At 40.0% G+C, this 23,671-nt stretch overlaps 1 protein-coding gene across 5 annotated transcripts in view; it reads left to right on the top strand.

Moving 5' to 3' along the window:
• Positions 1 to 23,671, top strand: part of YTHDC2 (YTH domain containing 2) — a 217,440-nt gene that overhangs the window by 28,221 nt on the left and 165,548 nt on the right. For all 5 annotated transcript variants that reach the window (XM_033929088.1, XM_033929090.1, XM_033929087.1 and 2 more), the window contains exons 6-7: positions 16,586 to 16,752; positions 18,390 to 18,492. In XM_033929088.1, coding sequence (XP_033784979.1) covers positions 16,586 to 16,752; positions 18,390 to 18,492 — 270 coding nt within the window. The remainder of the gene's footprint in view (positions 1 to 16,585; positions 16,753 to 18,389; positions 18,493 to 23,671) is intronic.

Here is a 23,671-nt window from a genome sequence, read left to right as displayed (position 1 = left end):
TTATCAACACAACTAATATACTACTTTATCTTAAAGCAAAAAAAAAGAAAATAAATAGAAATTTTTTTCTAACTTTGTTGTCCGGTTTCTGCTTTCCTCATCTTCTCCTCATTCATTTTCTTCTATCCACTGTCGTCCTTCTCTCTGCCTCTTCCATATGCTCTGTTACTATGCCTCTCCCTTCCATCTCTCCCTCCACCCCCCAATTGGTCTGGCACCCATCTTCTTCCCCCTATAGTCTGGAATCTCTCGCTTCCCCATTTTCCTTCAGCGTCTTCTCCCCACTCTTTCTTCCCCATTTCCCTTCAGTGTCTATTCCTCTCCACCCCAGTTCCCTTCAGCGTCTGTTCCTCCCCACCCCACCTTCCCCAGTTCTCTCCAGGATCTGTTCCTTTCCACCCCACCAATCCTCCCTCCCTCTCTCCCTTCCCCAGTTCCCTTCAGCGTCTGTTCCTCTCTACCCTACCTTTCCTCCCTTTCTCTTTCCCTTCCCCTTACCTTCGTGGTGGATGATTTCTAAATTTCCTTTCTACGAGCAGCCGGAGCATTGAAGTCACATGTGGCTGCAGGAAAGGTCGTCTCTGACGCAACTTTCGATTTCCGGTTGCGTCGGAGACGACCTTTACGGCAGCCACAAGCGACTTCAATGCTCTGGCTGCTCATAGAAAGGAAATTTAGAAATCGCTCACTACGAAGGTGAGGGGAAGGGAGGGAGAAAGGGAGATGCTCAGATGGGGCGGCGGCGGTGGCTATCGTTAGTAAGGAGGGAGGGAGCGCGATCGGTGACCTTAACTGCGGAGACAAGGCCATTCATTGCTCCATGGGGCAGTGAATGGCCTTATCCCCATAGCCGCGGGTAACAACCACCATGTCATTCTCTAATTCACATCTAACATTTTCACTCCACTCAGTATTTTATAGACCTCTTATGATATCACCCCTGAGCTTCTCTTCTCCAAACTGAAGAGCCCTAGCCCCTTTTCTCATAAGGAAGTTGTCCCATCTCTTTTATAATTTTTGTTGCGCTTTGTACTTTTTCTAATTCCACTATATCTTTTTTGAGATATGGCAACCAAATTGCACACAATATGCAAAGTGCAGCTGTACCATAGAGTGATACAAGGGCATTATAACGTTTTCATCTTTGTTTTCCTTCCTTTCCTGATAATTCCTAACAATTTCTGCTTGGCTGGCCTGGACCTTCTCTCCGATGTCAAAATTGATGTCGGGGGGAAGACTTGTGGGCCGACAGTGTGCAATTGCTGCATGCGCCTGGCCCTTCCCTTCCTAGAATTGCGGCGGCAGTGGGGAATAATTAAATGGAGCTGGCGGTGGCGACCGGGGGGAGGAGGAATCGGCAGCGATTCGGCTTGGGGGCAAGCAGGCTTTGGCGTGGGTCGGCTTCGAGAAAGGGAGGAAGGGGGTGGGACAAAGACTGGAAGGCAGTGAGGGGGAGGGGCATGAACTCAGGACACAGAAGGGAGGAAGGAAGGGGGCACTAACTGGGACATAGGAAGCAGTGAGGGAATAGAAAGGGACAATTGTTGGGCCTGAGTGTGTGAGTGAGTAGGAAAGAGATGGTGCACATGCGGAAAGGAAGAGGAAAATTGGGCTTGGAGAGGAGTGAGGTAGATATGCATGGGAAATAGAAGGATGAGAGGGAGAAATGTTTGATATGGTGTTGGAGAGGGAACAGAGGGATAGCTTGAAGGGTATGCAAGGGGAAGGAACGTTGATATAATGATGGAGGGAGAGATGTGGCATGGTGTTGGAGAGGTGATAGAAGGAGAAATGGGCATGGGGCTGGTTGGCAGTGGTGAAAAATCATCTAGGGGATGAGAGAGGAAGAAAAGTTGGACTCATGGAGGGACAGAGAGAAATGTTGGTTGGGGAATGGAATGAGGTCTGGAGGAGAGGAAGAATGCAGGAGGCAGAAAGAAAGAAAGAAATATTGGATGCACAGTCAGAAGGAATTGCAACCAGAGACTCATGAAATCACCAGACAACAAAGGCAGGAAAAATGATTTTATTTTAAATTTAGTGATCAAAATGTGCCAGTTTTGAGAATTTATATCCACTGTCTATATTTTGCACTGTATTTGTCTATTTTTCTATAGTTGTTACTGAGGTGACATTGCATATTTTAAAGTCATCTGCCTTGACCTCTTTGAAAAACCCCTGAATATAAATGATAATTAACATTTTCTCTGCATATTGTGTGCTTTGTGTTTTTTTATAATTTTGTGGTTACCATTTTGTATTAATAAGATTATATTGGGTGTATTTGAAAAATGGATGGAAGAAATTGCATTACAATTAGTACTATTATTAGGGGGTGGAGTCAGGGGTGGAGTTTAGGCAGGTCAGGGGCGGAGTTTGGGCAGGGGTACTTGGCTTGAAAAGGTTAAGAAACACTGGTCTAGAATGTCTCACCTATCTACTGGAAAAGAGCTTACTAGGGTAAGTACATAATTTCTTTTTGCCTAGGATAGCAGACATTTGCCACTGGGGAAGGTGAGGTTAACCAGAGTGCTCATGAATATGTTGAAGAGCACCAGTGAGAGTGGGGACCCTTGAGGTACTCTACAGACTGCTTTTCAGCTTTGGGAGAAGGTGCCATCTTCTCATACATGTATTCTCTGTTTGTCAAGAACTCTTTGAACCAGTTGAGGATGGTTCCGGTCAGACCTAGTTCATTGAGTTTATTCAGTAGGAGCTTGTGATCAACGGAATCAAATGCAGCTGATATGTCAAACTGTAGGAGGATTGATTGATGCCCCTTACTGAGCATCTGTTTGATTTTTGTGGTTAGGATTTTTGTGAGAGGGGACATGATCGAAACGTTCAAGATAATGAAGGGAATAGACTTAGTAGATAAAGACAGGTTGTTCACCCTCTCCAAGGTAGAGAGAACGAGAGAGCGCTCTCTCAAGTTAAAAGGGGATAGATTCCGTACAAACGTAAGGAAGTTCTTCTTCACCCAGAGAGTGATAGAGAATGCTCTTCCGGAGTCTGTTATAAGGGAAAACACCCTCCAGGGATTCAAGACAAGGTTGGACAAGTTCCTGATGAATCGGAACAAACACAGGTAGGGCTGGTCTCGGTTAGGGGCTGGGGCGTGAGCGTGAGCTTTGACCTGGGGGCTGCCGCGTGAGCGTACTGCTGGGCGCAATGGACCACTGGTCTGACCCAGCAGCGGCTGTTCTTATGTTCTTAGTGTGAGTAGTAACTCCATGCTGTGCTGGGGCCTGAAACCAGCCCAGCACAACATAGCTCTCACTCTTTCATACTTTGGGAGATCTGGGTCGTCATCTTGCTCCTTTTCTTCAAGGTCATTATCCATCTAATGATCTTCCCTTTAGCTCCTCCATCAGAGATTTAAATGTGACCACCTCCATTCTAAAGTTAGCAATTGTTTCTGATATCCATGCACATTATTGTGATATCCTTCTGAACCTCGGTCTACAACCATTCTGAGTCCTTTGTGGCGATTGTGATTGAATCAGTGTCCACTGCAGAGTCCACTGCTCCTCTGTCCAACTATAACTTGGAGGCCAAAACTTCCATGCTTGTGGTGCTGCCATCTGATATGCTCTTATTGTTTAACTTACTCTTGGATTGTAAGTAGATTGCATTTTTTCATTTCTTGCACACCGATGTTAGTTGTCCTGGCTGTTAGATTGCTCTTTCTAGGGGGCGCTGCTGAGCCCGCGACGAATGGCAGCTTGATTACAGAGCTCCTGCCTCGATTGATAGAATCGCTCCCACCATACCCTCAACAGCGCTCAAGCGATCGAATAATTGATCGATATCGATCAAATAAATAGTCTTGCTCACATCTATCAGGCGACTTTGCCGATCGGGACAGCATGGCTGATAAAAAAATGGGAAAGAGACACAAGCCCGATCTGCCTTCACCCTCGAAGGTTCCACTTCCGGTATCGGACGGAGACAACAATAGCACCAAAGAAATCCTGGCCGAATTAAAGGTACTAAAAGAAATAGTCACTGACACCAAAACCACCACTGATGAGATTAACGATAAACTCACGACCTTATCGGCAGACTTCTTCGCGCTGCAAACACGTGTCACCACGCTCGAAGAAAAAATGGCCGCGACCTCCGTTTCGGTATCTGAACTGCACAAACAAATGAACAGAATCTCCACACTCGAGAAAGAACTGGAAGACAGCGGGAATCACTCACGCAGATGCAATATACGCATTTTGGGCCTGAAGGAAGGGCCACATGATCGTGACTTAATTAAACACCTGGAAGATCTCATACCTAAACTACTTGACATCACTTTCACCCACGACTTTGAAATCGAGCGTGCACATCGAGTCCCCTCATACCGCAATGCAAACGATCGATTTCCCAGACCGGTTGTCTTCAAATCTCTCCGGTACCAACACGTTCTTGAGATTATGCAACGTGCTAAAATTCGCTCACCGGTGAAACATGAAGATGCTACCCTGCTTTTTGTTCCTGACCTGAACAAATCCACTGCTCTCCGTCGCAAGCAACTGCTCTCATACAGGCCTCAGCTCAAACAACTGTCAGCTAAGTTTGGAATGATGTATCCTGCCCGTATGAGAGTCACACTACACAACCAAACCAAGGATTTTACCTCACCAGAGGAGCTTGCGGCGTTTATTGAACAGCAGTCTCCAACTCCAATTCATCAAGTCTGACTCTGCATCACTTATCCAGACACCTTTCTGTGGGTAATGATCATATCCCATATGCCTGACTGATCTGAGCACCATAGTCAAATATGTCTATGAGCTGTTGTTTGTTTTTCTTTTCCACTAATGTTATTCTTGAATGGTGGCTAATGTTATGTTTGAACCATGTTCACATACTGTTTATTAAGGGGTTTCTGTATTTCTCTCCTGCTGTTCTAGCCTCTCTGCTGCACTCATAGGTTTCCTATTGGCTATCTTGCCAGTTACTCCTATGCCTGTTCATGAGTTATCAAATGTTTTTATCATTATGTTGCTTTCTCATATATTGTGTTTTGGCTTAATACTGAAATTTTCTAGGACTACACTCGCTCTTTCATTGATGAGGTGGTATACTTCTTTCAGGGCTGAGTTTAGAGTATCTTTTCTCACATATAGATATGTCACTTAACATCATATCTCTGAATGCAAAGGGTCTTAACAATCAAATTAAGCTGAAAAAGATCTTGACGCATCTGGATCATAACAACCCAGATATCATAATGATACAAGAAACTCATCTAAATCAATCTGCCTCCAGCAAAATACGTCTCCCTTGGTCTCTACCTGCTTACTTTTCCGCTGCCATAGATAAAAAAGGCGGGGTGATGACTTTGATTAGAAAAAAACCAGGGCTGGTGATAACCTCCCACACCTCCGACCTAGATGGCAGATGGATAAAAGTCATATTACAGTATGCAGGCCAAACTATCACAGTACTTAACGTATACGGACCTAATTCAGACTGCCCTGATTTTTTCCGCTCCCTGGCTTCTTCTGTACTTTCAGATCCTGACTCCCAGCTCATATTGGGTGGTGACTTCAACATGATTTTGGACCCCTCAATGGACAGGAAATCAAAATGCTCATACAAGAAGTCCAGATCCTGGTTTGCGTTACATGACCTCATTCAAATACTGCACCTCACTGACATCTGGCGCTGTATGCATAAAACTGAAGAAGCATTTACTTTTTTCTCCAATCCTCATCTCACATACTCTCGCATCGACTTCTTTTTAATAAGTAACTCTTTATGTGCCTCGGTCACCGAATCCACCATTTCTCCAATAACAGTTTCTGACCATGCCTCGATAGCAATGAAACTCACCTTTCCTAAGCAGTTATGTCAACAAAAGCAATGGCGTTTCAACTCCTCCCTGCTTCAGGATCAAAAGCTTAAAGACACGGTCAGAGAAGCTATCAAAGAGTATTTTGTATTTAACTCACCGGAACACACATCCTGGCCTATCTGCTGGGACGCCTTCAAGGCGTCAATAAGAGGTGTTATAATATCTTATACAGCTCATCAACATAAAACACAAAAAGAAGAAATACTCCGATATGAGTCTGATATCAGGGCTATGGAGTCTAGACACCAGCATGACCCTACTAACATAGATAATCTAGTAAATTTAAATAAACTCCGGTTTCTCTACAACTCAATCTTACGTAAACAAGCCGCCCAAGAGGTGTTTAAGCAATCTACCACATACTACTCGGAAAACAACAAAGGTGGTCATCTTTTGGCCACTTATTTAAAAAAACGGGCTGACAAGTCTAATATCACCAATATCATTCTGGAAGATGGAACTTCAATAACAGACTCTGTGGATATCTCCCAGGCTTTTAAAGATTTCTATGAAGCCTTATACACCTCTGGCCTACCTACCTCTTGTCCCAGCATTACACCCAAATTCTTGGACACCCTTACTCACCCAAGTTTAGGAGACAACGATAACTCTTCATTAGATTCACCTATCTTAATCTCCGAGATCTTCTTGATTCTCAACTCCATGTCTCTCAGAAAAGCACCAGGTCCCGACGGCTTGACCGTAGAATTTTATAAAGAATTTCAAGATGTTCTATTACCACCATATCTTCAATTTATCGAACACCTCATCACTTCGGGAAGAGCCTCTGGCACTTTCACTGAAGCAAACATTATCGTACTTCCTAAACCGGATAAAGACCCAAGATACATCTCTAATTACAGACCTTTATCACTGATAAATGTGGACGCGAAGATATACGCAAAACTTTTAGCCAATCGTCTACAATCTGTTATTACAAGATTAATCTCCCCTGATCAATGTGGCTTCATCACCGGCAGATACTCCAATGATAATACCCGTATCTTTTCACATGTCATCAACCAGGCTCAAAACTGTAAACAAGATCTCATAGCGGTGGGTCTAGACGCAGAGAAAGCCTTTGATAGAGTGGAGTGGCCTTTCATGTTCTCTGTGTTGCGATGGTTTGGAATATCTCAGTCCTTCATTGATAAAGTTTGTATCCTTTACTCCTCCCCTTCTACCAGGACCCTCATAAACGGATCACTCTCAGCTCCCTTTCAACCATCCAGAGGTACCAGACAGGGCTGCCCTCTGTCCCCCTTACTCTTCGATTTGGCCCTTGAACCACTGCTCATAGCTATTCGCTCGTCCCTCAACATAGAGGGATTCAAGTTCCGTGATCTGGAAATCAAAACTTCAGCCTACGCCGATGACATACTACTATACATGTCACCCTCCTCACTTACACCACTTTTTCAAATTATTAATGAATACTCCTTGGAATCTGGCTACAAACTCAACACCGGCAAGACTGAGGTGATGCCGCTCAATTGTCCCTCTATGGAATCAGAAGTGAAATCCCTAGGCGTCACCTGGTCGAGTTCAAAAATGAAATATCTGGGAGTCATGTTTGGCCCCTCGTTAGAAGAGACTACTCAACTCAATATTGACTATCTTCTCAACATCGCCAAATCTACCACGAGCAAATGGTCCCCCTTGTCCTTATCCTGGTGGGGTCGACTGGAAACCATCAGAATGATGATAACGCCAAAACTCAACTACGTTCTAAGCATGATTCCTTTCCTACTACCATCTTCGTTCTACAAAAACATTGAATCCATATTGTCTCGCTTCTTATGGAAAAACAAGCAGCCACGGATAGCTCTACTTAAACTTAAGGCGGACAAGTCTTGTGGGGGGGTCAACTTTCCTGATCTATTTCACTATCACTGTGCATATCTAATTAGACAATGGTCCCAACATTATCCATCACTACTAGCATCTGAAACGTCGTCCTGGCAGCTATTGGAAAACCTTAAATACGGCAAGACTCGTATGCAGTTTTTGATGGGAACTCAACTGTCCAGACTGGACAAAACGGATCCAATTCTTATCTCTTACGCATCTGCTCTACGCAAGGTTGATTCCCAACTTAATGTGGGTTGGGACAAGTCTTTTGCGTTTAAAATCTTTATTCATTTTTTTGTGTTACAACAAGTGTTACAAATAAACTCAATAGAAACTTAAATACACACTTGAATAACTCATATATTAATATCAAGTTTAACATTAATATAATAATCCCCTGTCCCACCCTCCTTCCCAACCAATAATATATTAATCGATTTTATTGTATATTCTTTGAATATTAATTTAGTATGTAATAATCAAAATTGAAAAACCCACCCCATTTCCCTCTTTACAATTATCTTATCATGGGAAAAGTTCATTAGAGAAATCATGTTAACGGTCTTCAAATATTTCCAGTTTTATTTATGGGAAAAATTATCCTTCTTTACAAAAATCGGTTAATGGTCCCCATATTTTTTTAAATTTATTCATGTATCCTTTGTGTGTTGCAATAGCGTGTTCCATTTTATATATGTGGCATACCGAATTCCACCAGAACATATAATTCAATCTATCATGTTGTTTCCAATTGAATGTAATTTGTTGTATTGCAATTCCAGTTAAAATAAATAAAAGTTTGTTATTACTGGATGAAATTTGACTTTTTGCTCTCATAGTTGTTCCAAATAATATAGTATCATATGTCAAGGCTACTGGATTTTCTAACAACCTGTTAATTTGGGGCCAAATTGATTTCCAGAATGATAGGATAAATGGACAAAAGAATAAAAGATGATCTAATGTCCCAATTTCAATATGACAGTGCCAGCATCTATTAGATCTTGAACTATCTATTTTTTGTAAACGAGTAGGGGTCCAAAAAGCTCTATGAAGAAGAAAAAACCAAGTTTGTCTCATAGATGCTGACACCGTACATTTTAGCCTCCAAGACCAAAGTCGTGGCCATTGAGATGCACTAATTTGGTGTTTTATCTCAATGCTCCAAATGTCTCTAAGACCATTTTTTGGTTTTTTATTTATATATCCGGATATTAATTTATACCACTGTGCGGCTTTGTGACCTATTGAGTCCATCTGGAAACATAAGAATTCCAAACTGTGATATTTAGCAAGATCTTTCCATTCAGGGAACCCTTTCTGAATAGATTGCTTCAATTGCAACCATTTAAAATATTGTGTTTTATTGAGACCAAATTTTTGTTGCAATTGTGAAAACTCCAGCAATTTATCATTTTTAATTACATCATCCAAAGTGCGAATGCCTGCTATCATCCAATGTTTCCAGATGACTTTAAAACCGCCAATTTTGATCTTGGGGTTTAGCCATATAGTTTGGTTGGTTGATTTACTAATTGGAATTTGAGTAAGATTACTTATGTATTTTAGAGTTTTCCAGGTATCCATAAAGATTTTATGATCTTTGTATAACCTTGGCATTTTGATACTAATTACATGATTAAGACGTAATGGAAACATAAGTCTCCATTCTAGCCAAAACCAATCTGGAGTATTATCTGTGGGTTCTGGGAGGATCCAATACATACCATGACGTAAGATATAGGCTTGATGATACCTATAAAAATTGGGAAAATTTACCCCTCCCTCCTTAATTGGTCTTTGTAATGACGCTAGAGCAATTCTTGGTTTTTTATTAAGCCATATAAATTTTGTCAAAGTCCTATTAATTTTTGTATAAAACGAATCTTGAAAGAAAGCTGGTATCATCCCCATTTGGTAACATACTATCGGTAAAATCATCATTTTTACCGTTTGTACTCTTCCCCACCAAGATAAGTGCAAAGGATTCCATTGCTCACACATTTCTGTTACTTTTTGTAATAAGCATTTTTCATTAATTTTCATTGTTTCGTCTACTGTTTTTGTTATCAAAATTCCAAGGTATTTAATATATTCTTCCTTCCAAACAAAAGGGAATGTATCAAATAAACCTTTTGTACAATGTATATTTAGTGGAAGAATTTCTGATTTATTCCAATTAATTTTATATCCTGAAAAATTTCCAAATTTCTCAATCAATTCAAGTAGATGTGGAATGGTGGATTCTGGATTCTTCAGATATAGTAATAAATCATCTGCGTAAGCAGATATCTTATATTCTTTATCTGAATGAGGTATACCCTGTATCTCCTTAGCTTGTTGGATAGCTAATATTAAGGGTTCTAAAACAATATCAAACAGCAAAGGGGATAAGGGACATCCTTGTCTAACTCCTCTCTGTAGATTAAATTTTTCTGAAAACGTATTATTAATATATAGTCTAGCAGAAGGGGAGCTATACATTGTTTGTATCATTTGTATAAATCCAGGACCTATACCAAACCATTCCATTGCTTGATACATAAAAGGCCATTCTACTCTATCAAAGGCCTTTTCTGCATCTAATGAAATTGCAAAAGTAGGTTCATTCATTTTCTTTGTTAAATATAACATATGGAATGTTAATCTGGTATTGTGAGATGAATGTCTTTGAGCAACGAATCCTGTTTGATGCATACCTATTATATGGGGGAGAGCTTTAGCTAATCTTAGCGCAAGTATTTTTGCTAATAATTTTCCATCTACATTTATTAAAGATATTGGTCTATAGTTTGATACCAAAGTGGGATCTTTATTGGACTTTGGCAAAACAATAGTCAAAGATTCTGCTATAGTGCCTTTAATACAACCTTTATTGAGTTGATATTGATAGAGATTTAATAAATAGGGTAATAAAAAGTTTTGAAATGTTTTATAAAATTCCACTGTATATCCATCACCACCTGGAGCGGATCCAACTCTAAGGGACTTCAAAGCTGTTCCTAGTTCTTTTAGTGATATTGGTTCTTCCAAACTTCGTTTTATATGTTCAGGAACTTTTGGACCCTCTAACATTTTTAAAATTCAAAACCATCTTTTTCTTTATTTGGATAATTTTCGGAAGAATAAAGAGATTTATAGAATTTTAAGAATTGTTTTAATATAGGTTCAATTTGTGTATATGTATTTCCATTTTCATATTTTATTGCTATTAATTTTGTTTTTCTTTTTTTCGCTTTAAGATAGTTTGCCAATATTCTTCCTGATTTGTTTGAATTACCATAGTACAATGTTTGTTGAGAAAATAAATCTTTCCTAATCATCTTAGATGAGATCTCATTATATTTACCTTTTAATTTTAATAATTCTTGTTGAATAGAATATTCCCATTTTTCTATAAGTTTTGATTCTAAATTTTTTATCTCTTTTTCTAAGATTAAAAATTGTTTTTTAATTTGTTTTTTTAGAAAAGCCGAATAAGAAATTATTTGTCCTCTAATTGTTGCCTTAAAGGCATCCCATAAAGTTTCTCTGTTAATATCATCATTATCATTTATTTGAAAAAATTCTTTCATTTTTGTTAGAAGATTTTCACAAAAATTTTTGTCAACCAACATTGTATTATCTATTTTCCAAATTGGTCTGTTATTATTTTGATATGTAGTTTTAATTTTGATCCACACTCCACCATGGTCAGATAGAATAATTGGATCAATGGCTGCTTGTGTCACTTGATGTGCAAGATGTTTTGAAGTAAAGATATAATCTATTCTTGAAAAAGAATTGTGAACATGAGAACAGAAAGAAAATTCCCGACCATCAAAATGAAGTATTCTCCATATATCTATTAAATCACAAGATTGAATCAAATTATCTAGTCCCATAGATTTCATAATTCTACTTGGGTTTTTATCTAATAAAGGATCCATTACAGCGTTGAAGTCCCCTGCTACTATAAGATTTGAAGTAGCCAGTGGTATGATCAGTTGTTGAAGAGTTTTAAAGAATTCATTTTGGTTCGAATTAGGGGCGTATATGTTGATTAACGTCATGGTAGTATTTCCCATATTCATTTCCACCATTATCCATCTTCCATGAATATCTGAAGCTTTTAGTTTAAATGAAGCAGAGCATTTTTTATTAATTAAAATAGCAACACCTGCTTTTTTCCCTGTAGCTGGTGAGAAAAAACACTGTTTGACCCAGCCTCCTTCTAGCTTTTTAGATTCTATATGTGAGAGGTGGGTCTCTTGTATAAGGCATATATCTGCATCTTGCCTTTTTAAAAATGATAGTGCTTTTTTTCTTTTAATCATATGATTTAGACCGTTAACATTTAAAGACATAATTTTAATATCCATTTATTTTTAAATTTTCAGGTATTAAATTATGTATATTTTCCCAATGTTTTAAGTATTTCATTTCTCTTTTTTCCTTTATTCCCATGATTACCTTATATATTTCCCTTTTATTCCCTCCCATCCCTCTTATCCCTCCCTTCCCCCCCTTATTAATTACGAAAACTTGGATACGCAGGTTGAGGTTAGATTTAGATAACTCCAACAAGCTATTAATAATTATCTAAAGTACTACCATTTTTTCCCTATTTCTGTATATTTTCTCTTATTTTATTATTAATTATAAGAATAAGTAAAAAGTTTTTCATTCTTATGTATTGAAAGATTATTTTCTGTATTTGTATGTCTTTAAATCCATAAGAATGATTATATTAAATCATTTATATCTAAGAACATTTCATTACAATTCGTTTCTTTTCAGGTGGAATATTATTTTTGCTTTAAAAAGCTTTCCAATTTAGCCTCTTTCCTCAGAACTGTAACAAGAGTCTTCAGCACAGGAATCCTCCCATCTCCTATACTCATTATTTTCTTATAATTCACAAGAGAGTGTCAATTAAAAGAAGCTAACACTCCCATTAGTGTTCTTATAAGTTCTTTCTCAATAGTATACTCTCTAGATATCTATGATTTTAAAGTATCTGAGGCCTGTACAGATAAGAGTGAAGTCCTGTGCCAAAAACCCTCATTTTATCTCTCATAGAGGATTGCCAGGTTGAACAATTATGGGTACTAAAATTCCACTTAATAAATAAAAGAACATAAAATTTGAGATATATATTGAAGGATGATTCTCTTTCTTATTATGACTCCGCTTTCAAAATTTCTCATTCAATCAGTATATTTTAAGTTTGTTGAAAAAACTTTCTTCGTCATTATTTGAGTTCGGAGATGTGTTTCAATTCATTTTCATTCCTTCCAGTAAGTTTATCTTATTTATTCTGAGTAGAATTCTAGAATTTTATTGTATTTTTCAGTTTTCTTGTTTTCCAAGGAGAATGTTGAGAGTTGTTTAAGTCTTTAATTCGATCCTTGTGTGTTCTTTTTCCATTGTTTTCCGTTCTGAACTATCTTTAACCGTCAATATTCTTTAGTATGAACTCATTAATTGTTTTTTAGATTGTCATAGGTTGCTCCATTTGATTTATAAATTCCTGTAGTTTTTTTGGATCTGTAAAATTTTGCGTTTTGTTAGCAATGGTAACCTTCATAATCGCCGGATAGAGGAGCCCAAATCTAGCTCCTAGAGATCTTAGTTGTGGCCTCATATCTAAAAATTGTTTTCTTCTTGTTGCTGTTTCTTTTGCAAAGTCCGGGACAATGTATATTTTTGAATCTTGGCATTTAAGATTTTTGATTTCCTTGGCTAATTGGCAAATTTCAACTGCTTGTTGATGCCTTAAAAGTTTGAAAATTAAAGTTCTTGGACCTGTTTGAGTGTTATTTCTTTGTGTTGGAATCCTATGAGCTCTTTCAATTTCCAGTTCCGTTTTAAATTTCAGTGGTAGTATTTTAGGTAGAAATTTTTCAAGGAATGCAATCGGATCATTCTTTTCCACTCCTTCAGGTAATCCGATTATTCTTAAATTGTTCCGTCTTTCACGATTCCGGCTGTCTTCAAGATTTTTTTTTATCTCTGTTATTTCTTTCCATATGATTTTGCTGTGATTCATATCTGTATTTAATTGTTCTGTAATATCTTCTAATGTTGAAATTCTATTTTCTGTAATGTCTACTCTTTTAGTTAGGATTGCAGCATCTTCCATTGCTTTTTGTAGTTTTTTGTTACTATCTAAGACAATTTCTTTTATTTGTCTTAGTTCTTCCATAACATCCAGATTTTTTTCTGTTGGTAATGGGATTTTAGAGGGTGTACCTGGCTCAGGTTTCGACCTCTTATTACTTCCGGATGTTCCAGCTCCCAATTCAGCTTTATTTTGTTTAGTTGAAGTCATATTTCAATATATATTTTAGTTTCTTTAAAATTAAAATATTTGATAGTAGATCTTTTTAATTTATTTGCATATAAGGAGCTATTCGTTTATCCAACCATCCGTCCAAGCCACGCCCCTTTTTTCTCAGTATTCTTAAAGCAACTGTAAGTTATTTGTCTTAGGTTCTATTGCTTTGAGAAAAATGTCAGTAATCTTTCTTTTTTTTTTTCCTTCAAGCCTTATCTCAGTCTCTATGAAGGCAATAAGACTCAGAGTAGCAATTCCTTTTTAGATATGGCTGGTTATTCTTTTATAGGATTAATTTATCAAACTTGTTGTGACATCTAGCTTCAGTGCTGAAAAATTTGTAGCCTTCTTTTCTAGCTCTCCTCTTATAAGCCCAATCGCAGCCTCTACCAAGGAGAGCAATATTCCATCCAATATTTTTATTTCAGCATCTCTCAATTATCTCAATGTCACTTTTTTTTTCAGATTACATTAATCCTTTTATTTGTCCTTTTCTCATGGACCAAACGCTGAGAAAAACATACAATCTCCTATATCTGATCTTTTCAAATACAACAGCAGAGATTGTTCAGTAGATTTACTACAGACCTTGCCTTATTTCCAGCAGAGGACAATTAATCCAAGATAGCCTATTTCCTTAGTATGACAGGCATTAAGCGTTTCAAATCCTTTATCCCTATCACTAAGCAGCTCACCGGCAGTCACAGACTTTGTCTATTAATAATTAATTTTTTTTTTTTTTCGATCCAAGATGGCCGCGATCGCGCATCGAGCAACCGCCCGCAAATCCCACTCGGGGAACCTCTCCTCCAGCGTTTCACACCGCAGGACTCAAACCGTGCCAAAGAGGGGAAAGGAAGCCTCCTCTGCCCTATGGCGTCTCAAATCAGTCTCCTCCGATAATATTCAAGAGCTGCTGAGACGTACTTAGCCCTCCACTCCTCACTTCCCAGAAATAAAAACGGCACCTCTGTCTCCCGACTCTCATTCAAAAACGTACCAGGATCGAGAAAGGCACCCCTCTTTCTCCAACTTGATTAAGGAGGCAAAGTTTAATTTAAATGTAAAATCTTTTTTTTTTTTTTTTTGTAGTTTTTTCCTGAAAATTAAGCCTGTTTGTACGGAGCTATACTTTCACCCAACCGTCTTCATTCGCGTCCAAGCCACGCCCCCTCAAGTTGGGACAAGTCTAAACTCATTCCCATTTGGAACAACGCCAGATTCCAAATCCAAGGCTCTCCAATTTCCTGGCGACAATGGCAACTCCAGGGTATACTCACAATCCAAGATCTGATGCAGGATGGCACTTGGATGTCTTTTCAGGATCTTTCTCTAAAATGGAATTTACCAAGCAACCAACAATTCCAATGGATCCAATTAATGCATTGTATCAAGAAAGAGATATCGGACCCTCTTACATTAGCATCTCACCCAAGCCTGGAGTCACTCTTATCCAAATTTTCTGCTTGGCGCTACAGAGCTTCACTATGGTATAAATGGCTTCAGAAATCTTATTTCGGTATTCCTAAGTATTCAGCCCTCAAGTGGAATGAAGATCTAAACCTTCCATCGGATGCTATAGATTGGACGGTCATCTGGCAACAACTGTTTAAATCCATCAAATCAGCATCACTATTACAATCGATGTATTTTGTTCTCCATAGAGCAGTTTGGACCCCCCTTCTAGCCCATAAGATTGACCCAACAAAACCTATCAGCTGTTGGTCTTGCTTAACTCATACTGGCTCGCTGAGACACCTACTATTTTCTTGTGCACACCTGACATTATATTGGGAGAAGGTATGGCAAACTATTTGCTCAGTATTACACATTCAAGAACCGCTTACTTTTAACATTGTCATCCTGACCTCTAATGGCATTTCCTCCTCCCTTGACCCCTTTGAATGTAAATTACTGTCTATAATGATGTCTTTAGCTATACAAAATGTCCTTCGTTGCTGGAAAGACCTTTCGCAGATTGAATATCACACCTGGTGGAATAATCTCTGCCTTATTAACAAATATGAAAAAGCCATGGCGGAAAGATCTGCTTCCCTTTGCAATTACAACAAAACTTGGTCTCCTTTAATTGCTTATTGCTCTGAGTTTATTAACATGCCCTAAATGATAATGATTCGACTCTTATAACCTCATCATTTGTGACATCAGATCACTAATATTTTGATTCTGTTTACCAGCCAATGTATTTCTTATGTACCTGTAACTCGTATAAGCAGCACCCTTTGTTTCTCTCATGAACACAATGTCAAAATTATTATTCTTTATCTTCTGTTGTTATTTCCACTTTATCCTTAATAAAAACATTTGAACTTAAAAAAAAAAAAGATTGCTCTTTCTATTGGAATTTTGCACCTTTGTTTAAAATCTGAAGGGACATTATCTGGGCCACTATCTATGAGCTCTCCTAAAAATTAGCCATGCTTGTAGGCTTTTATCACTTCCTCCTAAAATGAATACTTTTTCTTTAGCTAATTTGTATTATTTCCTCTTGAGGAGGAAATATTTAACTTTTTTTTCTACATGTACTCTCTCTGTTTTAGATTCCTCAGTTCCTTCTGGATGATTGTTACAAGAATGGCATCCCCTGTCGTATATTCTGCACTCAGCCAAGGCGTTTGGCAGCTATTTCTGTGGCTGAAAGGGTTGCTGCAGAGAGAGGGGAAAAGATTGGACAGACAATAGGCTATCAGATCCGACTGGAGAGCAGGTAAAGTCAATATTTTGCTAAAGCCAAACCAGTTCTTCAGGTCTTACTTTGTAAAGTGTTATGGGACTGGAGTGAAGAAGTAGTCTAAAGATTAGAGTAGGGGGCTGAGAACCATGGAAGCCAGGACCTGAATCCCATTGTGCCTTCTTGTGATCTTAGGCAAGTCACTTAACCCTTCATTGCTTAAGGTACAGACTTGGGAGGTCCTTTTACTAAGCAACAGTTAAAAACTGGCCTTGATGCGCTCTTACGTGGGTCTTTATTGCACATTAAGAACATCTTTTACCATGGCTCTAAAGCCCCAAATTTTCTATTTTTTTCCCATTAATGGCCATGTGCTAATGTTGTCAGTAGCATGTGATCATTTTTAAAATGACTCTGGGAGCACTAATTGACATCTGTTTTATAGGCAATAAGGGCCTCTGCGTTATCTGTGTGTTAAACATTTAGGGGCTCATAATAAAAAAAACCCAAACATCTAAAAAGTGCCTATACCGGTACTTGGATGATCAAGAAGCCTGATCGTCCAAGTACCCATAACCAAAGCTGGTTTTAGACGTATCTAAAACCAGCTCAAGCCTTTTCCCTGCCTCTAAACATATAGAGCAAAAAGAGGCATTTTTAGAGGAAGGGAAAGGGTGGGAGGTGGGCCGACCTAGACCTAGGCGTCCAGCAGGTATAACCAAAACTTTAGGAGGCCAAGTCAAAACAGGTATAAGTGCCGAAAAAGGGCCCGCTGAGCTGATGGCAGCTGATCGCATCGCGGCAGGGGAGATATCCAATCTCTCCTGCCACGATGCATCACCTCCCCCACAGAACGATCCAGGCAGGAGGGAGCCCAAGCCCTCCTGCCCCATCGAGCCGCGACCCCCCCCCCCGACAACATCGGGCTGGAGGGAGCCCAAGCCCTCCTGCCCCATCGAGCCGTGACTCCCCCCGACAACATCGGTGGGGAAGACGCGGTTCGACGGGGCAGGAGGGGGTAGGGGTGGGGTGTGGATTCTGTAATCGGTGTTGTTTTTGACAGACACCGGTTACAGAATCCAGCTTTTAGGCGAAGGACTGGCTCCTCCTTCGCCTAAAAGCTCTTGTGTTGGGCGTTTGGGGCTTAGGCTTTTTTTTGGTTAATTATATGTTGTTAGTGTAGACGTAGTGGTGGTCTGGGCGTTTAAACAGCTGAACCTAGAGGCAGGCCATTATTTTTTTTAAAAACCCTCCTTTTGGACGTTTTTTTTTTGATAATGGACATTTTCCCTACTTCTATTGTCAACATTTAGGGCCTTGGGCCAAAAAGGGACTTAAATGGATTTTTTCTGATTATGCCCCTCTTAGTGCACAGTAATGTATATGAGCCAACTGGCATATACCCCTTAACCTCCCACCAAAAAAAAAAAAAAAATTTAGTGCATGCCTATTCAAAAACTACCATGAGACACTGTAGTGTGTCCCATGATAGAGCATTGTTTACTGCATTAGGCCCATGTTGATGCCTAATTCTGCTTGGTAAAAGGGTCTCCTATGTATTTTCTTGTCCCTAAAGAGCTTATAATCTATTACACCTGAATATAACATCTTTCACTAATACTGAAAAAAGTATAAGCTAAATTCAAACTGAGTCACTTATTTGTTTGTTTTAGGGTTTCTCCAAAGACTCTTCTGACATTTTGCACTAATGGTGTTTTACTTCGTACATTGATGGCAGGAGACAGCACACTATCCACTGTGACACATGTTATTGTGGTAAGAGCATGAACTTATTTCATTTTTCATAAAGTCTAGAACAGTGGTCTCCAACACGCAGCCCCGATAATACAGTTTTGTGTCCTCATAACAGTTGAAAAATTAAAATTGCTCACCCAAAGTATATGGTACCATCCAGAGGAGGATTGAAAGCAAGTCCAGCAAAACTCTACTGTGTGACAAGTGCCTACAAATGCACATGTGTGTCATTATGAGGTTAGCAGGACCGACTTGAAGTTGTAAGAACACAGGTATTGCTCTTCAAGAGTAGGCATATTTGGTTGTGCTAACAGGTAGTTAAGGTGCTAATGGTGAACCTGAAGCTTATTGACTTGCAAGACGCACACTTTTCAGCTTGCTTAAAAGTATAGGTACTTTGCTGTAGGTAATCAGAATTCTCTCTCTCTCAGGAAGATAATCATTGAGTCATATTGTGCAGACTATGCAAAGATATGAATGCCTGCTTCTTATATTTGTCAGGCTGCCTTTTTCAGGTGACCCAAGGGCTTTACAATGAATTCCTATTTCACAGACCTAGGCAGGCTTTTACAAAGCTGTGCTGTCGAGCAGCACACGCTAAATGCTGAACCACCCATAGGAACCCATAGGAACAGAATGGGCAGCTTGGCATTTTGCATGCCATCCAGTCTCTTGTGTATTTTTACTCACGTAGAGTTGCTAAGGTATTATGTAAGATACAAGAATCAATTGTATTGTATTTCATGTGATAGAGTAAGGAAACATCACTACGAGTATTGCATACTGCCATTTGACCTTTAGCAACCAAGACATTCACTAAATGCTTAGCAGTAGTTGCAGCATCTCTACGCAGACTGTTGTTCCCTACGCAGATGCAGAATGTTGTTCCCTATTTGGTCAAGAGCAAGTCTGAGGAAGGTGCACAGAAACATTTGAGTGCTGGAGGTACTAGGATTTATTATAATTACCCAAATCCCACCTACACCCATCTCACCAACTAGAGTTCATTGGAGCCCTGCTAGACATGACTCAGGTGAATGCATTCCTCCCTCAGTAAAGGGTAGGAGCTCTCGTCTTGGTGGTCAGAGAGGTGCAGCAGAGCCAGCAGGTATCAACTTGGCAGATGTTGAGGTTGTTAGGCCACATGACCTCCACTGTCCATGCAACTCCTATGGCATGCCTCAATTTGAGGTAGGCTCAATAGACCCTAATGGACCCTAATGGACACAAGCCAAAGGATGCAATCACTGTCACTACTCCTCTTAAGGAGTGTCTCCTTGCTGGTTAATTTACAATAATCTGGACAATCTCTCGGTATTGCTTCAGACGGGGATCACATGGTTGATTAGTCATGGATGCGTTTCTCTTCATTTGGAGTGAGGGTCTTCTGTATATGTATCCTCCAGTGTCCCTTATAGTTAAATCTCTCCTGAAATTCAAGAAGTGGGGAGCTGGTTTCGATCACGTTTCACTGGCTGAGACAGATCTGGAGCTAGCCTGTGAAGATCAGTGTTGGTGAGTGCTTTTCTACCATTCTACGTTTGTCAGAGTTGAGTCTCAAGATCATCTCTATAATGGTTCACCTAAGTGCAGTTGGAGCTCATGACCATGTGTAGAGGGTAAGCCCTTCTTTGATCTGCCTTTAGTTGTTTGCTTCATGTGGGATTTCTTTCTGTTGAAAAATCTCATCAGGCCCCTTACAGCATCATGGGATCTCAATGTTGTCCCCACCCAGCTGATGAAAGGTTCAAAATTCACTTTATTTGAAAATCTTGCCTTGGGGAGCAACTATTAAGATGTTATACAATATAATAATAAACAAGAGATAAACAGAATGAATTAGAATGTAATAGGAAAGGGAGATCAAATTATTTTGTTGTTGTGCTCTCCTGTCCCTCAGCATCTCAAATTGTAGCCATAAGTGCCAGTGAGAAACTTTTTTTTTTTTTAATCAGAAGGTGCCAGCAATCCACTAAACCCAGGGTACGCATGAACACCCGAAAAGCACGAACTGCCCCCGTTGAAATCCCCCCTCCCTTGGAATGGCCCAGTCTCCCATCCGGGAAAACATGGAAATCCCCTCCTGAACACCACCCCCTGAAGAAACTGCAACAACTCAGCTTTCAAATGATGATAGAACACAGCCTGATCCACACTTGGTCCATAAATGTTCACTAGTGTCACCCGTTGCCCCTGTAATGTTCCTCGTAAAGCTAAACATCTCCCCTGGGGATCCCTATATACCTGATCTATTACTAGTCCCAGTCCCCTTTTCACCAAGATCGCAATCCCACCCGTTTTTAGATGTATTCTTTCCCTGATGTGTCCAAACATATTCAAAGGTAGGATGCTGCAATAAAGCAGCATCCCTAGGCCTCAAGTATGTTTCCTGTAACATGCATATGTCCCAACACAATCTCTTCAATTCCCTGAAAACGATACTTCATTTCCCTGGACTGTTCAACCCATTAACATTCCATGACCCGATCCTCAACAAATCTCGTCCCCCCCACACATGCTGATCTAGTATGTTCCAGACCAACCATCGAGAAAGATTGAAGTCTCCCCCAAAAGGCATCTGACTCCCCATACTTCCCATCCACTCACATCCCCTGATAGATATGCTAGCATCTCCCACACCATAATACAATGTCACCAGGCCCACCAACCCCCATTCCACACTCAAACACCCCAATCCCTACTGAAACCGCATATTCTACAGCCATACTACCAAAAACCCCTTCAAAACATCCCCTCGTACTCCAAGTATTCCATACCCATGCACATACTCCCTTACCTCATACACACATCCCACAGAAAACCTCAATACAGGCCAGAGAGTCATCCCCCAAAATCCACCGCCTCACTCCCCAAGCCTTGTACCAGTAATTCCAATAGTTCAAAAGTTCACAGTTATGAGTTGGAGCCGCTCCAACCCCATTCCAAATCATCCACTCCAGTCCTTCCAAAATGTTACCAATCCCTCAGGTCTCCATCGGGGTCAGCTTTTTAGTGGATCGGGTGACAGTACACCAGGGTTCCCCAGATCTTTCCCCTTTCGAGGTGGTCGCCACCACTGAATCAGGAGGCAAGTTATTACAACCCAAGTCTTTCAACGCCAACCATGCATCACCCACGGTGTCCACCCGGCGGGACTTACCATTAACAGTCATCCACACACTAAATGGGAACAACCATCGATAACGATGCCCCTCTGCCTGCAGCACTTGATTCACATCTTTGAAGGTCCGGCGCTTCTGTAGTGTAGTTAAGGCCAGGTCCTGGTAGACTCCCACTATAATCCCATGCCATTGAAATTGCGGCCGTCTTTGGGCAGCTTGGAGTATTTTTTCCTTGACTAAGTAGTCTCCAAAACAAGCAATGATGTTTTTAGGAGTGCCAGGTCTACCTGCTTCCAAACCTTGATGGGCCCGTAATAAAATAATAGCCGCAGAGTCTATTAACTCTTCAGGTCCCAACAATTGACTACAAAATTCTTGCACCACTGCTTTGCAATCCTTATGCCTCTCATTCTCCGGTATTCCTTTGAAGCGTAGATTGCTCCTGCAAGACCTGTTTTCCAGGTCCTCGACTTGAGCCTGTAGATCTGCCATCTCCTTCACTTGCTGAGCCATCGCCGTCTTTGTTTCCTCCATCGTAGCCTCCAATCGGGACACATGCTGCTCGGAGGCCTCGACCCTGCCTCCTAGCTCCCCAACTTCTGCCCGAAGCTCGACCATTGCCATCTTAACATCGTCCCTTACCCCCTTCATCTCGGCCTTGAGGTCTTGGAACCAAACTTACAGTGTCGCTTTTAGTGCAGAGGCACTCTCATCTTGAAGAGCAGAGGTCTGTGGCTGCGGATATTTTCCCGGTGACTGCGCCATCTTGGATTACATAAGAGGCGACGCCGATCCCTTCACTGTCCGTTTGTCGCTTGCTGCTTCACTAAAATGGAACTTTTCCAGTTGCCGGCGACTCGCCATACACTCGCATCCACCCTGCGTCCTCAATCGGGAGTAGTACTGCTCGCGGGAAGCTATTAATGCACTCGTAGCTCAAAGCACCTACGGAGCTCACTATTCACCCTGCCATTCGGTTGAGTGATGTCACTTCCTCCCAGTGAGAAACTTTTTATAAGATTAAGTGTCAAAGACTTTCTGAAATTATATGGGCCATTTGGCCTTTATCTGCCATCATGTTTCTATGTTTCTATATAGTGGATGATGCGGATGGGCAGACTGGATGGGTCGTTTGGCCTTTATCTACCATCATGTTGTTATGTTTGAAACAAATTTGTTTTGAGAGAGGTCCTAAATATCTGGTGCAATGTTTCTAAATGTAGTGTTAGAGGGAGGCTATTTGAAATCATGATGGGATACACAGCACTGAACAGAATCCTGAAAGATATCTCATATTTTCGTTAGGTTTTTCCTGGAAAACAAATTGATTTTGTTGAGCAGTGTGAAGTGAACATGGGGGTGAATAGGTGATTAAATAATGTGATAAAAATAATGGTAGCACAGAGTAGTGTATTTTGTGTATTAAAAATTAAAAGTTTGAAAATTATATTATATTATTTTGCTTTTAATAGTGGGATCAAGTGATCAAATTTCTTAGTCCTGGAAATCAGCTTGATCCTAATATTTTGTATCGGCTGTAAATTTCTAATTTCTCTTTTACAAAGATCTTTGAAAAGGGCATTATAATAATCAAAGCGCACAGTTACCAGAAATGAATGATGATGTGCAATACCCTTTTGTCCAGCAAATGCTAGACAGAATGTACTTGTAATTTGAAAAAAACATTTACTGACAGTGGCAAATATATAAAGTCAGAAAGTCAATTTGGAGTTGATCAGTACCCTTAGGATTTTAATTTTCTGAGTAACAGGAATTTGCATATTATCAAGAATAAGAAACTGCATATCTAGCTGTTGCTAACCTTTACAAAATATCTATACGTACCTTTGTTTTCTGTAGATTCAGTTACATTTTATTGATCTTAAGCCAGTTTGTTGCAATAGTATCTCCTTTTGAACCTGTCACCTGAAGTACATAACCTGGAGAGTCTTGTTTTTTGATGGCAATCACTTGAGTCCACAGGGTAAGTGAGCTGCAGGCCTTAGTAACTAATCCACCCTACAAAAGTTTTAAAATAATAGAGTGGTTTTGTGGGCACATCCTGCATTCCTTCGATA

The sequence above is a fragment of the Geotrypetes seraphini genome, chromosome 1, assembly GCF_902459505.1.
Source record: "Geotrypetes seraphini chromosome 1, aGeoSer1.1, whole genome shotgun sequence".
Classification (NCBI taxonomy): domain Eukaryota; kingdom Metazoa; phylum Chordata; class Amphibia; order Gymnophiona; family Dermophiidae; genus Geotrypetes; species Geotrypetes seraphini.
The sequence above is the reverse complement of the archived record's forward strand: the minus strand, read 5'-3'. Positions and strand labels throughout refer to the sequence as shown.